General features: G+C 37.7%; 10 protein-coding genes across 10 annotated transcripts; 4 read left to right on the top strand and 6 right to left on the bottom strand.

Moving 5' to 3' along the window:
- Positions 1-282: 282 nt before the first annotated feature.
- C9374_003975 (uncharacterized protein) lies at positions 283-6,552 on the top strand (the record flags this gene model as incomplete). The annotated part of the gene is made up of 1 exon (XM_044693562.1): positions 283-6,552. One exon carries the CDS (start codon positions 283-285, stop codon positions 6,550-6,552), a length of 6,270 nt encoding a protein of 2,089 aa, XP_044556105.1.
- Positions 6,553-6,722: 170 nt separating this feature from the next.
- Positions 6,723-7,106, bottom strand: C9374_003974 (uncharacterized protein; the record flags this gene model as incomplete). Its single annotated transcript, XM_044693561.1, has 1 exon — positions 6,723-7,106. The coding sequence occupies one exon, from the start codon at positions 7,104-7,106 to the stop codon at positions 6,723-6,725; it is 384 nt and encodes a 127-aa protein (XP_044556104.1).
- Positions 7,107-7,529: 423 nt separating this feature from the next.
- Positions 7,530-8,567, top strand: C9374_003973 (uncharacterized protein; the record flags this gene model as incomplete). The annotated part of the gene is made up of 1 exon (XM_044693560.1): positions 7,530-8,567. The coding sequence occupies one exon, from the start codon at positions 7,530-7,532 to the stop codon at positions 8,565-8,567; it is 1,038 nt and encodes a 345-aa protein (XP_044556103.1).
- A 117-nt stretch (positions 8,568-8,684) lies between these two features.
- On the bottom strand, positions 8,685-10,082 carry C9374_003972 (uncharacterized protein; the record flags this gene model as incomplete). Its single annotated transcript, XM_044693559.1, has 1 exon — positions 8,685-10,082. One exon carries the CDS (start codon positions 10,080-10,082, stop codon positions 8,685-8,687), a length of 1,398 nt encoding a protein of 465 aa, XP_044556102.1.
- Positions 10,083-10,449: 367 nt separating this feature from the next.
- C9374_003971 (uncharacterized protein) lies at positions 10,450-12,387 on the top strand (the record flags this gene model as incomplete). Its single annotated transcript, XM_044693558.1, has 1 exon — positions 10,450-12,387. The coding sequence occupies one exon, from the start codon at positions 10,450-10,452 to the stop codon at positions 12,385-12,387; it is 1,938 nt and encodes a 645-aa protein (XP_044556101.1).
- Positions 12,388-12,457: 70 nt separating this feature from the next.
- Positions 12,458-13,537, top strand: C9374_003970 (uncharacterized protein; the record flags this gene model as incomplete). The annotated part of the gene is made up of 1 exon (XM_044693557.1): positions 12,458-13,537. One exon carries the CDS (start codon positions 12,458-12,460, stop codon positions 13,535-13,537), a length of 1,080 nt encoding a protein of 359 aa, XP_044556100.1.
- Positions 13,538-13,721: 184 nt separating this feature from the next.
- C9374_003969 (uncharacterized protein) lies at positions 13,722-14,227 on the bottom strand (the record flags this gene model as incomplete). The annotated part of the gene is made up of 2 exons (XM_044693555.1): positions 13,722-13,938; positions 14,004-14,227. The coding sequence occupies 2 exons, from the start codon at positions 14,225-14,227 to the stop codon at positions 13,722-13,724; spliced, it is 441 nt and encodes a 146-aa protein (XP_044556099.1).
- A 118-nt stretch (positions 14,228-14,345) lies between these two features.
- C9374_003968 (uncharacterized protein) lies at positions 14,346-16,856 on the bottom strand (the record flags this gene model as incomplete). Its single annotated transcript, XM_044693554.1, has 1 exon — positions 14,346-16,856. The coding sequence occupies one exon, from the start codon at positions 16,854-16,856 to the stop codon at positions 14,346-14,348; it is 2,511 nt and encodes an 836-aa protein (XP_044556098.1).
- Positions 16,857-17,397: 541 nt separating this feature from the next.
- C9374_003967 (uncharacterized protein) lies at positions 17,398-18,996 on the bottom strand (the record flags this gene model as incomplete). Its single annotated transcript, XM_044693553.1, has 3 exons — positions 17,398-18,371; positions 18,429-18,869; positions 18,936-18,996. The coding sequence occupies 3 exons, from the start codon at positions 18,994-18,996 to the stop codon at positions 17,398-17,400; spliced, it is 1,476 nt and encodes a 491-aa protein (XP_044556097.1).
- Positions 18,997-19,091: 95 nt separating this feature from the next.
- On the bottom strand, positions 19,092-20,296 carry C9374_003966 (uncharacterized protein; the record flags this gene model as incomplete). Its single annotated transcript, XM_044693552.1, has 2 exons — positions 19,092-19,897; positions 20,011-20,296. 2 exons carry the CDS (start codon positions 20,294-20,296, stop codon positions 19,092-19,094), a joined length of 1,092 nt encoding a protein of 363 aa, XP_044556096.1.
- Between the last annotated feature and the right edge of the window lie 49 nt (positions 20,297-20,345).

The raw sequence follows: 20,345 nt of genomic DNA, 5'->3' as shown, positions 1-20,345 counted from the left end.
TTTCACGCCTGTTTTGCAATCTTGATTTGCGGTGCAAGGCCTGTTTCCTCATCAAGAGGAACGAATCAAACTGTTTCATGAACCACATGTATTGGTCGTGTTTTTGTAATGAAAAGGAATTACATGCTCCAAGTTCATTGATCTTCTGCTGTGTGAGATACTCATTCCTCAACTCAAATCAAAAAAACAATCCGTTGACATCCGTCTCTCCGTGTGTCCAAAAAGAAAGATAGAAACACAATTATTATTTATTATTCATCAACAGTTTAAATAATTTCAACAATGATGGACGAAATTGATTACGAAGAAGAAGAGCCATATTATCATGATGATGATTACTACTCGGATGATCAAGATACCGGTTCATCGAATGGCAGCCATCGAGGATTGATCGTCGAGTTACGTGAGCCCACTCCCACTGATGTTTCTTCCTTGTTGTTGTTGGGAGCTGAGTCTTCATCCAAAAAGCCTTCGTCATCATCAACGACCGGAACAGCAACAACACAAGAATCCCTCTCTCCACAAGAAACCAATGATCTACTTCAACGTTTACCTCCCATTGAAAGGCCTGTTGATGAGGAGAATCAAGACTTTTTCATGAGAGAGAAATCACTCAAGCCTCCACGTACTGCTGAGACCATTCAACAAACTTTTCCTCCTGAACAAACCTTGGAAAAACCTGAACAATTGAAACAGGAAGAGGAAGCCTTGAATGGATCCTCTCTCCGTGTATTGAGATATTTACCTGAGGGGAAAGTCGATCGATCTGTTCCTCACATTAGCATTACCTTCTCACAGCCCATGATTGAGTTGTCGAGCGTGGAGAATGTGGAGAGTGTCAATGTTTTGGAATTTATTGAAATTAGTCCAATGCCAAAGAATGGTGGTCGATTCAAGTGGATTGGCACGAAAACTGTCTTGTTTGAACCATTGTATCGATTTGACATGTCCACACGATACACGGTCACTATTAAGGCTCACAAGGCCAAGTCAGCCACTGGTGGCATATTGGAAAAGGATGTTGTTTTTGCATTCGAGACACCAAGATTGAACATGTTGAACAAACTTCCACATTCAACCGTTGCTCCTCTGAATGAATTTCCAGTTTTCTATATGGAGTTTGATCAAGAGATTGACCCTGCTGTTTTAATGAAACACATTGCAGTGAATAGTGGTTATAATACTCAATTAGTGCTTAATGATGGACGTTCAGACCAGAATGAGCAAGTGAAAAAATTCATTGAAAACTTGCTCAATGAGTACAATATGCTGAAACGAAACTCTTCAATTTATTATGCAGTGACCAACAAGTTGAGTAATGCCCCTCCAAATCGACACTTGTGGTTCATGATTGACGTCAAATCAAAGAGAGTGGAGCTTTCTGAGAGCGTACAAGTTGTGTTGAGAGCTGGAGCCACCTCATCGGAAGGTAATCTTCCAACAGAGGCTGATATTAGTTTCTCAGTGAGCAATTATCCGAGCTTCACTGTCAATAATACCTACGGTGGAACAAAGCCCTTAGAGGCCTTCCATCTCGTATTCTCAAATGGAATTGATTGTGAAGAGCTCCAAGAAGCTCACGTTAAAGTGACGCCCAGTATTGAAAGATTTGAGCTTCAACCCTCGTCAACAAGCTTGTTTGTGCGTGGAAAGATCATGGGAAGAACTGAATATGTGATCGAGTTGAGTGAAAATATTCGTGATGTTTACGGCCAGAAATTGCAAGGTAATAGAACCTTTAAATTCAATGTTGGATCTGCCGCTCAGAGCTTAAATGCCTTCCAGACCGGTCTTATTGTTTTGGATCCTACTGTGAACACAAAACCTGTGTATTCAGTATTCTCTGTGAATCTTGCTGCTATTCATGTGCAAGTATATCAAGTGACGCCTTCCAATTATAACAGCAACTTGTTCTATGTCGACAAATATTCAAATTCTGTCAAGACGTTCCCTGGAAAGAAAGTTATGGATTCCATCATTAACACCAACGGAAAACAAGACGAACCAACCGTTACTGAAATTGATTTATCCCTCTATTTGCAATATCCAAAGGAAAATCTTGGACAATTGTTGGTAGTTGTTGAACCTGATAAAAGCTCTTGGAAAGGAGACTGGAGATACAGACCCGTGTATGTTTCATGGAATCAAGTCACTAAGATTGCTCTTGATGGATTCTATGACTCAGCAGATGGTACTATTTATTGCTGGGCAAACTCGTTGAGTGATGGTTCTATTTTGAAAGAGGGTATCACTTTCAGACAGACCAAGGTATCAACCGATGTTAAACCAAGTAGCACTACAGGTGTAGCTACTATTTCACACAAGAGCTATGACGGGGCAGTAACAATGGTTGCAAATCTGGGTAATGATTGTTGTTTTGTGCCAGATTTGTATTTGAGGTGTTATAAGAAAAATGGTTGGTTGGCATACAACATGTTCAATGATAGAGGTCTCTACAAGCCCAATGAGGAGATTTTCATTAAGGGATATGCTCGTGATATTAAGATTGAGCAATATGGTCAACGCTACAAAGTGCATCTTCCAAGCAAGGGCGCTTATACATATGTAGTGACTGATTCTCGAGGTGCCAAGTACCATGAAGGCACTTTAAACATTTCAGAGAGTGGTTCATTTGATTTGAAATTTAAGATTCCAGATAATGTCAACCTTGGTACTCATATATTGACAGTGAACGGTCTCAATATGACCACAACATTTAAAGTTGAAGAATTTAGAACCCCGGAGTTTACAGTCTCTTCGTCCATTCCTCAATTGAGATATGTGGTAAATGGTGTCACTATTTGCAAGACAAAGGCTGAATATTATTCAGGAGGTTCTTTATCCGGATCCAAGTGCCAATATATTGTCAAGCAATCTGAAGCACACTACTCTCCACCTAATTTCTCTGATTATTCCTTTGGTACAACGATTAACAACCCCTTCTATAGTTATTATGGTTACAGCAGCAATGACTTCTTTGCTCCACCACCAGCTAAATTCGAAGGCATCATCGATGGGGAGGGCCAACATGAATTGGCTATTTCTTTTAAGGAAAGCGAGAGGCTCAAAAAGTGTCCAGTTAACATCACTGTCGAGTCTACAGTACAAGATATTAATCGTCAAACCATGTCGAGCACATCATCGTTTTTGGTTCATCCATGTAGATTGTATTGCGGCTTGAAGTTGGAAAAGATGTTCACCAAGCCAAAAGTTCCTGTGAACCTTTGCCTTGTATGTTGCGACATTGAAGGTAATACTGTGGAAAACGTTGACATGGAGCTTGTAGTTAAGACCAAGGTCGAGAAGAAAAAGGGCTACTCTATTGTACAGGAAGACGTTGAAGCTTTGAAAACCACTATCAAATCACAAAAGGAGCCAATCAAGTATCCTGTTAGCTTTGATAAGAGCGGAATTTATGTGTTTAATGTAAGCATCAAGGACCCTGAGACTCACTTGACAAATACTTGCGCTGGATCGCTTTACATTACTGGGGGGTCAAAGAGTAAGAAAGACGTAGTGGGAAGTCGCCTTGTACGACAGAATGTTCTCATGGTTCCTGACAAGACAGAATATCAAGTCAATGAGGAAGCTAAGATTATCATTCAATCTCCATTCGATTCAGTTGCCACTGGACTTGTCACACTTTGCTTGAACTCTGTAACAGAAACTTATCCAATTACCATTGATCCAAACGTTGGATCTCTTGAATTCATAGTTCCTATCAAGAAGGAATACATTCCCAATGTAAAGGTCACTGTTTCATTGCAAGGAAGCGAATCGAGAACAGACTCTCTTGGAAATGTCATTACCTCAATTCCTAACCTACCTGCTTATGCACGAGGTGATTGCCAATTGAACGTTTCACGCCGTCAACACTTGTTAACTGTTGAAGCTGTGCCAGAAAAGCAATTTGTGACTCCTGGAGTCTCAACATTTATTGATGTGATTGTTAGAGATGAAATGACAAAGACCCCTCAACCAAATTCTGAGGTGTGTGTCGTAGCTGTTGATGAAGCAGTGCTAGCATTGACTGGATATCGCATTAGTAATCCGATTTCCTCCTTCATTAATAATAACAGTGTAAGCTTACACGAATTTTCGTTGAGAGATCATTTATTCGTGAAGACCAATTTGGATGAAATTTATGTAGAGGCATCAAGTGATTCTTCTGAATGTGAGGGCGAGGATGAAAATTGTTGTGATGACTATGACAATGATAGTTTTGGTGGATGTATGGAATGTGCTTGCATGTCTTGTAACTCCCGAACAAATTCCATCCAAAAATGTTGCTGTAGGAGCAAAAGCGATGAAAAATGTAAGGAGTGTGAAGAAGAAGGTGGTGAGGCTCCTCGAAAACCCCAAAAACCAACCATAGCTCTTAGAAAGAACTTTAATCCTGTTGCCGTGTTCAGTCCAGTCAGCATGACTGACTCTGAGGGTAGAGCTCGAGTGAATTTCACACTGCCAGACAACTTGACAAGATATCGAGTGACTGCTGTTGCAGTTCAAAGAGAAGACCTGTTTGGTTTGGCAGAGAGTTCTATTGTGGCACAACTACCTCTAGCAATTCGGCCATCTCTTCCACGATTTTTGAATTTTGGTGACCGTGCGGAATTTACATGTGTTTTGCAAAATCAAACAATGGCTAATTTGAGTGTTCATATTGCTATCGCGTATACAGGTTTAGAATTGTTGGACACTTCAAAGAGAGGTTTGAAAGTCCTCATTCCAGCATTGCAGAGAGCAGAAATTAGATTCCCAATGCAAGCCATCCAAGTAGGTGTTGCTAAATTCCAAGTGGGTGTCTCTGTGAGCGACTCTTTCATTAACTTCTCTGATGCAGTTGAGAAGGAGGTTCGAGTTTTCACACCAGCAACTACTGAGGCCTTTGCAGTGTATGGCGAAATGGATGACACTTGCAACGTGTTTCAACCTGTCAAAACGCCAGGAAATGTCTACACACAATTTGGTGGATTGCAAATTACTACAAGTAGTACAGCTCTTGCTTCTCTCACTGATTCATTCCTCTATTTGTACAACTATCCATTTGACTGTACTGAGCAATTGTCAAGTAGAGTGCTGTCCATTGTTGCCTTGAAAGACGTTCTTTATGCTTTTAAAGTCAAGGATATGCCAAGCGAGAGCACATTGCTAAAGAAACTTGAAAACATGTTGTCCATTCTATACGGAAGACAGCATCCAAATGGAGGTTACGGTTGGTGGACTTATTCCAATGGTTGTGAAACGAGTCCATATCTTTCTTGTCACGTTGGTCATGCATTTGCTAGAGCCAAGAAAGCAGGTTTCACATTGAATGAAACATGTGTCTCCAAGCTTGTCAATGTTCTCACAAACATTCACAATTACTTTTATCATTATTATTCAGAAGAGTCTAAGAGGAGTATTCGTGCATATGCCTATTATGTTTTAGGACTTTTAGGCAACTCCAATGCAGCTCAATTAGCTGAAACTTTATACAAGGAATGTGGTGGCGTTGGTGCAATTCCACTAGATTGTTTAGCATGGATTGCCAATACCATCTTCTTGGGAAATCGTTCAAACATCACTTCAACAGTTTCTGAGATTTTGAACTACATGCTCATGAGAGTAAATGAGACTCCACAAACTGCCAACTTTGTGACCAAGTATGGAGATGATGTTACTGCCAAACAAATCATGCTTCACAGCGACAGAAAAGTGGATGGTATTTGCTTGGAGGCACTCATTACCATTGCTCCAAAGAATGATTTGATTGCCAAAGTTGTGAAAGGTTTGTTGGCTCATAAAAAGAAAGGACGATGGGGCAACACTCAAGAAAATGTATTCATCTTACTTGCCCTCAATACGTATTTCCATGTTTTTGAAGGTGTCACTCCACAATTTGTTGTGAAAATGTGGTTGGGAGATGATTTTTGTGGTGAACAACAATTCCATGGACGCAATAAGGATGAAAACATGTTGACCATCCCAATGAAACAATTAGATGAAGATGCATCCAAGACTCTTGTGATCTCCAAAGAAGGACCTGGAAGACTTTACTATCGACTTGCAATGGATTATGCACCAAAGAATTTATTATTACCACCATTGGATTATGGATTCCAAATTCAAAGAACCTATGAAGGTGTCACCAATCCATCTCATGCACAATTCGATAAGGAGCAGAATTGTTGGAAATTCAAAGCTGGAGAAATGATTCGTGTCAAGATTAATTTCACCACCACTTCAAGACGTTATCATGTTGCATTGGTAGACTTTTTACCAGGTGGTTTGGAAGCACTTAATCCTGAATTGAAGGGAGCTCCACAAGCTGCTCAACAACGTACAAGTTCATGTTGGTGGAATTGGCCATGGTATGAACATCAAAACATTAGAGATGAACGTGTGGAAGCATTCTCTAGTTTAGTTTGGGAAGGAAGTCATTCATTCAATTACATTGCACGTGCAACAAGTATTGGAAGCTTTGTCATTCCACCTACAAAGGCAGAAGAAATGTACAGTCCTGAAATATTTGGTCGTTCCTCTACCATGTTTGCACAAGTTTATGAGTAGTAGTAGTAGTAGTAGTATAATATTCGTGACGCCTATTGCTGGCCTATTCCATTTTGTGACATGTTGATAAATTTGATTCATTTCACAATTTCTTGATTTTTATTTAAAAAATTATCATCATCACTCTTGAGACGAAATGTCAATTTCACACACTCTCAATTCTCTGTTTTTTAATACCACCGATAACCACCATATCCACCATAGAAAGGCATGGCTCCATAACCTCCATAGAAAGGCATTGCTCCATATCCACCATACAATGGCATGTAATAATTTGCTCCATAATTAGAACCATAAGCAGAAGGTCCAACATAATTAGCACCATACGAAGCATAAGGTTGATAATTCACTGCACTCACTTGGTTACTATATGCTTGAGTATTCTGAGCATAGGAATTATAATTTCCTCCTTGAACTCCATAATTCTGTCCGGCACCACCTTGATAACCATAAGCTCCATTATAGGCTGAACTTGTTTGAGCATGAACGAGACAGAACGAAGTAGCAAGAACAACGACGACTGTTGCGAGAAGGGTCAATTTGAGGGATTGCATTGGTGTGTTGATTTGATTTGAATTTGTTTTTTTGAGTTGTTGAAAGTGAATGTGTTAAAGGATGACGAAATTTATGGAAATTCAGATGGAAGATCAAATTTGGAAAAATCACAAAAACGATGGGAAGAACGTGGCTTGGAAGCACCCACTGGATGACGAGTTCTGAGGTAGTGGTGTGTGTCTGGTGCAATTTTGAAAAATTAAAACAGAATTGTCGAGTGGATGATGAAAATGGTGTGTGAACTTTTATGGAAAATTGATGAGTGAAGAAGTGTGGAACGAGGAACTGTAGTCAATGAATAAAACCAATTTGTTCGGCGTTTCTTATTTGCTTAATATAATGGCCCTTGCAATACTAACTGAATATTGAAAAATTAATTTTAAAATAATTTTCGAAAATTATTTTAAAATTAATTTAAAAAAATGCAATCATCAGAAAATACTCGTTCGACTTCTTTACGACAACAAACATCGTGGACGCTGCAGGAACATGATCAATTTTTACAAGGCTTGCAACGATATGGAACGGATTGGAATAAAATTCAAAATTTAATTCCGAATCGAGAAAAAGAGGATATTAGAGAATATGCAAAGGAATTTTTCAAAAAGAATAAGAGCGTCATGAATGATGTCATGGAGGATTTTGATGACGATGATGTGGATCGGAACAAGTCATTGACAGATCGGGGATCGTTATTGTCAACACCCGAAGCACTTGCAAGTGCGTTTTTAACCAATCCCGAAAGTGTCAAACAATGGCAAAAAGAAACATTGCAAATGGCAAACAAAGAAAGGACTAATTTATTAGGAATATCGTCAACCACTTCTGAAACGACAAAATTTGACAAGATGACGCTCATCAATACACCATATGGTCAACAATGCGATTTGTTGGATTTGGAAGCTCAAACTCGAGCGTTGGATGAAGAAGTAGAATTAATGAAAAATTGTGAGGAAAACCAGTCACTGTTCGAGGCAGTTTTGAAAAATATCAAGGAGAGAGGAGATTCATGTGAAACGATGGAACATTTACTTGAACACGTTGAGCAAAATTCCGAACCATCCAATAGTATTCACGTTCATGATAATTTAACAATACCTTCGAATAAGCCAAACTTTGGAAATATTTATGCGTTTCTTGGAGCTTTATTCGAACCTGAAAGATATAACGTTGAGGAGCTGGGCGAAATGTTATCTCCTCAAGAAAAGGAAATTTTACAAATACTCATGCACAACTTGGCGATCACTCTGTCAACACAACAATTTCAGGAAGAGTACTCGACCTATGTTCATCAGCTTTCTCAATCCTCATTAGGTACTGCTGTTTCAGGCCTTCCAATCATGACGCAACAACAATACCAAAACTTCACCCAACAATTGACAGCTAGAGAGGAAAATTCAAACACGTCTACTTCTTCACATAGAGTACCTGGATCCAACCAATTACCTGAAGAACAATAATCTGAGTGCCTCAAGTGACAAACCCTGATTCTTTTGGTTTGACCTCATTCCAAACGCTTATTGGTAACTCCAATAGTTACTACCAAGCAATGAACGGAAGTAATGGATGTGATTGGATCACCTTTTTGACTTTTGATCTTTCTGATACCAGGGAGACGTCCAATCTGTTGTATCCTGGTCTTTGAGATGAGTATACTTGGATTGTCGAGCTTTACCCGGATTTTTTCGTTGGTAAAACTTTGGCATGGACTCATAATCAACCATATCTCGTCCCACAGGTTCCATATAAACAGCCTCAGCTTTTTGAGCAATCTCTTCATTATCCATAAAAAAGGCACCCTTATGGTAGTATCGTTGACCAAATCGCATCTTCTTCTTTTCCTCATCCTCTTGTTTTCTTGCATGTTCTTTTAGGGAAGATTGTTCTTCTTTTCTTTGAGCTTCTTTTTGCTCCTCTTCTCGAAGAGATTTCATAATGTTCATTCTATTGAATTCTCTGTCAAGCCATGCCATTAATTCTGCTTCTGGATCTAACGTATCAGAATCGTCAATACTGAGTAATTCTTCGTCAGCTTTGACAACTTTTCGTTTGCTTAACTCCTCATCTTGTAAAACTTTTTCCAACATTTTAACACTTGTTTCTCGTTTTTGTTCTTGTTTCTTTCGTTCAAGCTCTAGTCGTCGATTTTCCTCCTCTTCCAATTGCTCTTCAGTTTTAATAGTACTTCTTTGATTTTTTGAAATGAATACAGGTCTTATATCCTCCTCTTCGCTGCTGGAGCTTTCATCACTGCTACTTGACTCTCTTTTCACTGATGTAAATGCACTTGCTCTATTATTTGCGGAAAAACCTGTTGAAGGAGAAGTTTCGATTTTTTCTTGCTTGACCGCAGGTAATGATCGATTAGCTTCTGCGTTCTCTCTGTTAGGTTCAATGTTTGAGAATTCATTGGGTTTCACTCGTTTTCCTCTTGCAAGAGAATCCAAATCTTCATCCTCACTACTTTCTTGTTGTGGAGGTCGAATAAAGTTTCCTACAGGTTCAATTTGTGTTTGTTTAGAATTTTCAATTTTTATACCTGATGCTCCAGAAAGCAACATGGCATCCAAAGTGTTCAATGTTCCGTTGTTATTACCAATATTTTCTTCCTCCTTTTGCTTTTGAAGGAGTCGAGCCCGAAGTCTTGCTCTGCGATCTTCCATATCGCTGTCATCATTTTCTGAAGAATCAGATTCCTCCGATGATGTACTTTCATACTTTTTTGAGGGTGCCATTAGTTTTTGTTGTAATGATCCTGTTTTTACATTTTGGTTGTTTAAATGATTCATCGCTGCTGATGAAGAGGTTGGTTTGTTTTTCTGCAACACTGATGATGGAATTAATTTCGTTGTTGTACTGTTCACAGTATTATTAGTATTATTATTATTTCTTGCAAAAACTCCACCATACTCATCATCGGAATCCTCTTTCGTGGTGGTGCCCAACGGATGTTGACCTTTTCTCAATCGCTTCATTTTTTTAATTTGCCATTTAAAAGATTTGTGAATTGAAAAACATCAAAAAGCAGAATACTCAAAATACCAACATGTCACATCCTCATATTTCCAATTCTATAACATGGACTTGTGTTTATTCATCCTCGTTCGACTTGCAAGAATTCATCTATTCTTCATGACACTTCCTTATGAACTGGGCATTTTCAAATTGTAGTTTCTTCTCTATGATAATCATAGTTAAGAAAAAAACAAATTATAGTTAAGAAAAAAACAACCTGGTCTAATCATTGGTTCCTTAATTGATACCTGATTATCTGTAAAATCAATTCATGAACCTCCCGTGTCAGACAACCAAAAATTTATAACTATTTTTCGTTTTACAAAAATGATGAACTCGAATCCTCCCGCAACAGACAGCAACTCCTCGGATGAAAACACCCTCCAACATCAGGGTCACCATCCACAGTCCACCACCACACTCGAGTGTCCAGCCAACCAAATTCATACACTCGATCCACAAAATCTAACCAATTCCACCAACTCAACAAAGCAGAAGAAAACAAAGGGAAGCAAAAAACAGATCAACGACATGCTACCAACTGCTCCCGAAAATCAAAATCTTTCATCATCCTCTACATCCACGAATGATAATGACGAACGAAAGGATGATCACCAATCTTCTGAAGATTTTAATCAGTTCCAATTGGATCATCATTTGACATCAGGTAGTAGTAGTGGTAAAACAAGACCTTCATCATCAGATATATCATTATTACCACTTAAAAATGACAACCATGGTGATGATAACAGCCAGTCGGAACATTATACACCCTTGTTTCCTCATCTGGAAAATCCATATTATTGTCGATTGGCTTCGAAATTCTTAATTCTTGAAAAGCATGTCATTCACGAATCAGCAAGTGAAATCAAACAAATTTCACATGAAATTCAACAAGATCCATTGGACATGTGGACCACACAAACAAACTCCGAATTGGAATGTCTTGAAATGTTGGCGTTAGAAATTATTAAATTCAATGCCTTGTTGAAATTGAGAATGGATGTAGCCAAAGAGAGACGTGAAAAGATTGGACCAAGACGATCGTTGCAATATTTACTCGTTTCCCGAACAGACGTGTACTTGATGGATGTTTGTGTGTTACTGTATAATGTATTGCAAAGTCATCGATTTGAAGAAAAATTGCAACACGAGTTATTGGAACATGTTCGAAATGCCATGATTCATGTCTATTTTAACCTCGGAGAATTATGTTACTTTATTTGGGAAGAAACGAAATCCTCGATTTGTTTGAATCGATGTATGACATTGTTAAATGAAAAGAAACAACAAGCGAATGGAATTCTCTCCGATCAAGATCTTGCTCTGTTGCTGGAATGTCTCATTTATGGCATGGTTGACACTTTAAATAATCAAGCAGGAAGTGGTACATCCGATATGGAAACCAAATTTGTAAAACCCATGCAAGAATGCCTTTCAAAATTTTGTCACGTCGAAAATATAGATGAATGGATGAATTCAAAAACGGTTCGATGTGACATGGCAACGATTGCAAAATGCATTTTACATACTCGAGTGAATTGTATGGAATCTTTGGTCAATTACAAGTATGGACATTCGAACGATATGGAAAAATTTGTGATCAAAGCCATTCAATTTGTGAACACTCAATCGACATTTGATCGATCACATCTCGAATTGCAACAATATTTTGATATGGATGAGTTTTATTGTCGACTCGGAGCCATGTGTACTGGAAGAGGTCAATTATTTGACGCCGTCCAGAATTACAACAATTCCTTGAAAATTCGAAGAAGATTTTACATTCGATCTTTGGTCAACAAGTACATTGCTATCAGTAATCAAGCCATGGAGAGCGCTTCCTTACTCACACTTGCAGTGTATTACATTTTACTGTCACAATGGGAATGCTCGAAATTTAAAAAATTGACAGAACAGCATTGGAGCGTGGAACCTTTTTACTTTTTAAAGTCTTCCTTGATTAATCCAGAATTTGAAACGGAAAAAGTATTTGGAGAAGATGTTCAAGATCCATTGAGACTCATTCAAGAACAAGATTTGGAAGAACATTTAGTTCGAAAGTGGTTATGGAATATTGAAAAACTACTCGAACAGAAAAAACAGCATGAACCTACGTTTAAGGAATTGATCGAAAATGAATTGAAATTGATGGACAAGTTGAATGAAATTGCACAAGAAGAGGCTTATTTGAATTTGTTTATTCTCAAAATCATACAATCTCCTCATTATGTGGATGTTGAAATTAAAACTGTCATGGCATGAGGTTTTGATTAGTGGAATATTGTGTGTTCACTGTTCTTCCAATCTGTGTGTGAAAAATTACAAAAAAAAAATGTTTCAAAAGATCATCTCTTCTCCCAAAGTCGTTTCATGTTTGTTACTCGTTGGTGTCAGCACTGCTTCAGCACTCGCCTATCCTTCTTTCCGATCGTATTGCAATGGTCCCATGGTCGATCGTTCTCTCATGGATCGAACCAATCTCCAAAAACGTGTCATTGTCATCACAGGTGTGGCTCCTGGCGGAATTGGCTATGAAACTGCACGATGTCTCTATGAAAAGAATGGAACGGTGGTGTTGGCGGTTCGAGATGTGAAGAAGGGAGAAGAAACGAAACAACAAATTATTTCCAATGTCAAGAATCGTGAAAGCGATGAAAAGAATCGTGAAGGAGAGATTTGTGTCATGAAAATGGATTTAAATGATTTACAGAGTGTTTCAGATTTTGCTCACGAATTTCATCACAAATTTTCGAAATGTGACATGCTCATTAATAACGCTGGAATTTCCAATGTTCCTCATGCTCTCTCGAAACAACATGTGGAACAACAATTTGCTGTGAATCATTTGGGACACTTTTTATTGACTTTATTGTTGTTGGATAAATTGAAAGAGTCGAAGGGAAGAGTCGTCGTGGTTGCGTCGCGGGCTCATGAAAGTTACAAGCCATCTTCGTTCAAGGTTGAAGACGTATTGAATAATACAGGGTCTAACACTCATCCACACGTGTTATATAGAAGATCGAAATTTGCCAATGTCTTGTTCACAAAAAAGTTGGATCGATTGTTGAAAGAAGATGCTGCTGAGCTGAAGAATGGTGTCAACGATCTTCAACAAGACAGATGTGTGGCAGTTTGTTTACATCCTGGACTCATTGCTTCTCATATTGGACGTTACAGCACGTTGATGAATGTCATGTTATTGGTGTTGGGAACCTTGTTTGGAAAAACGCCCGTATATGGAGCACAGACCACATTGTATTGTGCTTTGGAAGATCAACAGAAATTACGTGGAGGAGCATATTATGCAGATTGTAAAGAAAAACCTTGTAATCCAGCTGCAGATTCTATTCAATTACAAGACGAATTGTGGAATACGAGTTTGAAATTGGTTGAAAGTTATTTGAACAAATAATGAGATGGAAGATCTAAATGTTCAATGTCTATCATTTAATTAATATTCATTATGAATTGTGTGAATATTATGATTTGATCCGAAATGAAAATTATGTAATATTGAATATATATTGATACCAACATTCAAAGATACAAAACTTTTTACACATAATTTTCAACCTTAAGTTTAGGTTTTTCATTCTTTAATTATTAAATCCAATGACCACATCACATAATGGATGATCCTCTCTCTTAAGAATGGTGTACAGCTGATGACCATGGAGTGCATTTGAAACTCCAAAAAATGTGAAATAGTCACCAGCATCTACGCAAGTAATGATTGATTTAGAGCATGTCATTAATCCGTACTGTTCCAATTTCAATTCCACTATTTCAGTGTACGCTTCGTCAGTTCCCAATCTTGTAAAAAATTTCAACCAAGATCAAGAAACCAGTCTGAATGCACACGTAATTTAAATACTTACTGACCATATGTATTGTCCGATCCGTTTGGGTTGATCACTGGAAAAGGACGAGCAATATTTCTACACTTGGACACTTCTCCCAAAGCGAGTTGTCCTTTAGAATTGTGTCCCATTGAAAACAAGGAACGATTTACATCTAATCTGGTATTCAATTGATAAAAATTTCTCAACTCCTCTTCCGACATGTTGTTCTGAGAGTGTTTGTAATTAATCGAGTTGCCCATTTTTTTTTGTTTATTTAAATTAAATTATCCTTTTTTTGGAAAACCATGAAAGTACAAGTTAACACTCATAAAGATTGCTTGAAACATCTTTTATTGAGGAAAAATTCTAAAACTTGAATTATTGCTTGACAATACCATTTCCTACATTGCAATAATACGAGCTCAATACACTCGCATTATTTTGATAACATGCTTGTTCTACCAACTGCAAGAGATTTCTTGTCACTCGATCATGATTATTTTCTGCCAAATAGTCCCTCACTTCGGTCACCTCTGAAAATTGTAATGATCCATTCGCATGGTTCTTTTCAAAGAGTCTTGTAAACATTTCACCATATTTTTCAAATTTGGAATTTTCTTTTTGTTGTTCGAGTTCATAGAACCATTCATCTCCATGAATGACATTCTTCTTAATGAGCTCATAAACCGTTGAAATACTAGAAGAGTCTTGTTGATTGGAGGTTGTGTTTTCACAATATCGATCAATAGGTCTACACACATAAGAATCCTTATTGGCACGGAATGAAACATTATCAATCACTACGGAACAACCTCTTTCTTGACCTATTAGCGACATGGTTTTAGCTCGATTCACGACATTTCCAACCGTGACGAAATGTCTCATTTGAGTGGTACCAACATTTCCTTGTAAGGCATCTCCACTGGCAAGACCTATATGGACACTAATGGAACTTTGTTGAGTTTTAGCAAGTTGATCATTGAGACTGGATAATTGTGTCAATAATTTCAAGCAAGTTTCTAAGGCAGTCACTGTACAATTCTTATCGGAAAATACTACTTGATATTCATTGTAGAATTTGATTTGTAAATCTCCTCTCACGGTTTTGCAGGTAGTCGAAATTCCAGAAATCAATTTTGAAATCATTCCTTGAAAGATTTCAACGTCCTCCGATGAGATTCTACCCTCTGCCATGGCACCAAAATTCACAAGAATGTGAACCACACAACATGGTTTCAATGACAAACCCAATTTGAAAAGATTGACATCGACTTGAGGTTTGTTGTCATGAGGTCGTTTAAAACTCAAGTTCGATTCAGCCCCTTTCAAACTCGATTCCCTTTCTGAGGGAACTTCTTTTTTAGAGTACATACTTTCTTGAGGAGAGGTGACCTTTTCAGTTCTAGCATTTGTTGGAACCTCTTTGGTAGGTTCTTCTTCTGAAAATTGCTCTGAAGAACTTGCTTGTAATTGATTGAGAACATAATCAGGTAAGAAAGCTCTAAATTCTGACAACCATTGAACAGTTTCAGTCAAACTCAAATAAATTCTTCTCGATTCTGTAAAGACGGAACTTCGAGGTTTGATATTCATCAAATCCAAGACTTCAATCTTTTTAAAATCTTGTTGCAATTTCACAAATGGATTGGTAATGATCCATCCCAATACAATACTCATTACCACTCCACACAAACCAACTCCCAATGAAACTCCCAAGATCACATAACTACTTGTAATAATACCCTTCTTAATTTCAGCTTCATCAAAAACGAGAGTCATTCTCCATTGTAAATTACTCAAAATATAGGGAGAACTTGATACAATGTAGCGTTGACCTTGTTCTTCAATGGTTGTAATAATTGGAGTGGTGGCATTCGATGCCTGTAATAACTTTTTAAAAACTGCACCTGCATTTCGGGTGGTGACATTGGTAGCCACAACTCGAACAAATTCCAATTCTGGAATGTTTAAGGAAGATCCAAGAATATAGTCCGAGGCATATTCTGAGAGAATAATGTAACCCTTTTCCAATACTTTGAGAGTTTGTAAAAACTGAGCAATGGCTGCCAACGTGAGATTGATCTTTGCCACTCCTGCAAAGGTTTTGTTTGAATTTGACATGGTACTTGTTCGATTATAGACATAACTACTGAAATAGAAAGTTTGAGGACCACCTGCTGGTAATTTTGAAACACTTCCAAAGAAACCATTGGGATATAGATTTAGATAGGCCTTTGATTCCCTATAAAAGAGGGTTTTTCCAACAGCATAGGGAACTTTTAAGTTGAACGTTGGATTAATGACACCTGTGACGTTATCGACTGGAAATTTCAATAAGAAGGAATCTTGTTGTCGTTTTCTCACATAATACAAGGAATTATCAGTCTCACGTCCATATCCATACAAGTGATCATTTCCTTGCTCTGCAAAACACAATGTAATGATACTCAAATTATAAGTATTGATTTTGGCAAACATGTAATTGGTAATGTTATCATTGGCATCAATGTAATTGTAATTGTAATCATCAGCCAATTCTTTCGCAAGAGACATCATGGGTTTCAATTCACCATTAATGAAATACTCAACTTTTTGGTTCATGTTGGAAATGAGAACATTCAAAGATTCGAGTGCTGTTTGTTCATTCACTAAATAAGCAGCGAGCCAAATAGAAAGAGCTGTAAACACCACGAGAAGAGTAATAACGACAATCAAGAAGAGACGAACTGAGAGAAGGGTGCTCAATACCAGAGGACGATCTTTTTTCGATTTGTTCTGAGAGGAGGGTAAGAGTGAGGACGAGGACAAGACAGATTCTAAGGGTTGATCATGTTGATGATGATGATCATCTTCGTCATGATCTTGGGGATGAACTTTTTGTTTTCCCATGTTGTTGAAAGTGTAGAGTGGTGTAATTCAACAACAACAACTGTAGTAATAGTAGGAGGTCAATGTCGAGATCAACAACAATGAACAGTAAGGATTCTTTTGCAACTCACTCTTGAACAGAAACCGGGTGTTTTTTTAGAGATGTTGATTCTATTCACGAGTATGTTCTCGGACGGGAACGCATTCAGGAGTTTTCACTATTGGCCATCTCTACGTAGAGATGAAATGCAGTATGGAAGTAGTAAAATCGTAAATTTGAAGGAGATTTCAGGCATACCATCTCTCTCTCGCTTTGTCTCTGAAGTGAGGTTTCTGACACTCAAGTTGATGGGCAATGAGGTTGCTGAACACACAACTCGACCAGTTGACGGGAAGTTGTCTGGAGACAAGAATATTTCGTCCCGCTATTGATATATCTCAAACCAGAGTTCATGGCATCATTGTAGTTTTAATGAAAAGAGAGATGGATGATAATAGGTATGAATGTTTCTTCCAACCATGTGTGTCAATAAAAGATTGTCTCCGGTCAATGGCTTTCAATTCACAATTGTTGGCAGTCATTTGAAATTATTTCAACATCCTGAAACATACAACTTGTAGAGTTGTTGTGGTCATCTCGATGTTGAGAATGAATCAACGCAAGTGTTTGGAGACGTTTCTTGAAATATTGTAAACTTGCCTTAAATTCTCTCTTTCGATAACACATGAAATGTCCATAACCAAAACTCACGGAATTGAATTCGAAAGGTTCAAGTGGAATTTTCCTTCCCGTGATATGATACTCACCAGTAGAAGGATGAAACATTTCAAAAGGTTCTACACGTACTAAATCGGTCCATTGGCAATCATTTTGCTTGTTGTTAATATTGTTCCTTACGGATGGAGTGGTAAAAGTATTCGTATGAGTATTCGTATTCGATTGAGAAGGTCCTGTATATTCTAAAATGAATTCCAATGCTGATGAATTGTAATCGAGTGGCATGCTCTTATTGAGATGTTTGACCACCTCTCCAAACACATACAGTGAAGATGAATATTTGGAAAGAAATCCAGTGGAATTGGCAGAACAATAGAGACTCTCGGGGAGGATCGATTGGTTTTGACAATGATCCTTTAAATTCAATTTGGTGAATAATAGAGAGTTTGAGGTAACATTCGAATTTCCAATATTGTTGTTGACAAGTCCTGTGACTTGTCCCGATCGATTGTCTCCACATAGATAAATTTCATGATTTTCTAACAGGACAGCTGTGTGAAACATGCCACACTTCACGTCCTTCACTTTTGAAAGAGTTTCAAAAGGCGTTTCCACATAGCAAAACGAAGTGATGCATTTGACTCCATTTTGGACGTTGAATTTGTTGTCACCCCGAACGAACATCTTGTTCGATTCTGTGAATATAATGTCAGATTTTCCAGATGTAGCAGCTAATACAATTGGACCATCGATTTCACTACTCTGAGCAGATGGCATTTGAAAGAATAAACTATCAATATTCATCAATTCATTGTCCTCTGCAAGAACATTTTGAGTTGAAATGGAAATTCATGCAAAGACATTAAAAAACCTACCAAACACCACCAACACGTGATTACTCGAAGAAGAGGTCACAAAAAGTTTGACGTTCTTTTCAAATTTCCACATGGTACTATCATGTTCATTACTTGCCAAAAAGACAGAGTCTCCCAAATCAACAAAAACTGCATAGCAAGAAGCATAAATGTTTTTGATCGCCAACATTCGATAATCTCCAACAAGGTCCTTCATTTCGGGATGGAAGGTGAGAAAACGCTTGGCAGCTTCTCTCCAATTCCATTCTCTGCAATTGAGGATGAGTTCTTCATGAATGTTGTCATCAAAGATTGTATCTTTTGACTTTCCGATGGTGAACACCTTGTCATCGCTTGCCCAAATGAACGAATTCTTAGAGGAAGATACAACATGCAAAATGTCTAAACGGCTCAAAGGAGGTAATTGAGTGACATGCCATTTGCTGAATTGTTCATCAATATCTGATTCGGGTACGGTATCGTTCATTGTTGTCAAAGTGACCTTTTCCAATAGTACAATAGACTTACCCATTGAAGAAGGAGATTGGCTTAGAAAAACAATGGATTGTTGTCCTTGTTGTGGAGACATTTTTTCAATGAAAACTCCGAATGTTTGCACAAGTTCCAAGTTCCTTGAAGATGAATTTCAAGTGAGGTCAATTTGCGGGTTTAATGGTTCATCACTCATGCAGTGGTTGTTGATGCTTGGTCTGATGAAGATGTCATGACAGTACTTGTGCTGTCTTTTTCAATTACCTTGTTGTCATCGTTGTTGTTACTTGCCGATGATGTCACTCCATCCTCTTCGTCGTGATATGAATACTCCTTACAAAAAGCAATGGCTTTTTCTACAGCTTCTCTTTGGGTTGGATTTTCAATGTGAATTCCCCAAAACAATTGGTGACACCGATTGCACATGGAATAATGATCATTGTCATCATACGTATTTTGTTCCAATAAATGTTTTACAGATTCCTTATTTTCAATTTTTCTGAGTGTTCCACTGCATGATGCACAACGAGTGAATAGCTTTTCAGGAATATATTTGATTTTGAATTGATTCACCACTTCTGAAATTTGATTATATCTTCCTTTGGTTTGTAAAAGGTAATAATCATAATGATAACTCAACAGGGAATCTGTTAAGTCCATTTCATATTGTTCAATTCGGGTCTGCAATTTTTCACGTGTATCTTTCCACTTGTCATAGGTGAGACAATTCTTGTCAACAACAATTGAGACAGAATTTCCATTTTGAACTTGTTGTTCTTCCTGGTCAATTAATGTTTGCAATCGCTTTTTCAATTCTTCGAGTCGTTCTCTCTTTTTTGCAAGATTGTTTCTAATTTGATGAATTTTTTTCTGCATTTTCAAACTGAAGGTTAGAATCATTCTTTTCTGAGTTCTTGCCAGATAGAGAATGTAATTTTGGCTGTAATTGTTGTCATGCAAAGTGTCGACTCCAAGCATTCTCAAGTGTTTGGCCACTCCTATAATCAGTTATGAATCAAAGTTGAAGAAGGACCATCATCATAAATAATCCACAATTTAGTTTTTGAAAATCAATATTATTAAAAATTAATTCTTCGTGGTTTTGACGTACCTGGAATGGTAGTGTCACAAACAAATCTTAATTCACCATTTTGTGGTTGCTCCTCTTCTTCTCCATCACACTGATGATCATAATTTTCGTCATGATGGTTGTATTTCTCGGCATTTTCATTAAACTCCAACTCGTCCGAATCTTCTTCATTCAAATGTTCCATAATTTCTCTCATTTCTAAATCATCATCTATATTTTCCTCCATACTCTCCGAAGTCTGATGATGAAAGAATTCATCTTTACGAGACGATGAAGATAAGGCTTGATCACTCTTATTGTCGATCATATTTTTGAACAATGGTGTTATTTTTTTGTTTGTTCTGATCAACAATTGC

Source organism: Naegleria lovaniensis, assembly GCF_003324165.1.
Source record: "Naegleria lovaniensis strain ATCC 30569 chromosome Unknown tig001, whole genome shotgun sequence".
Taxonomy (NCBI): Eukaryota; Heterolobosea; class Eutetramitea; order Acrasida; family Naegleriidae; genus Naegleria; species Naegleria lovaniensis.
This window is presented reverse-complemented; position numbering and strand designations above follow the sequence as displayed.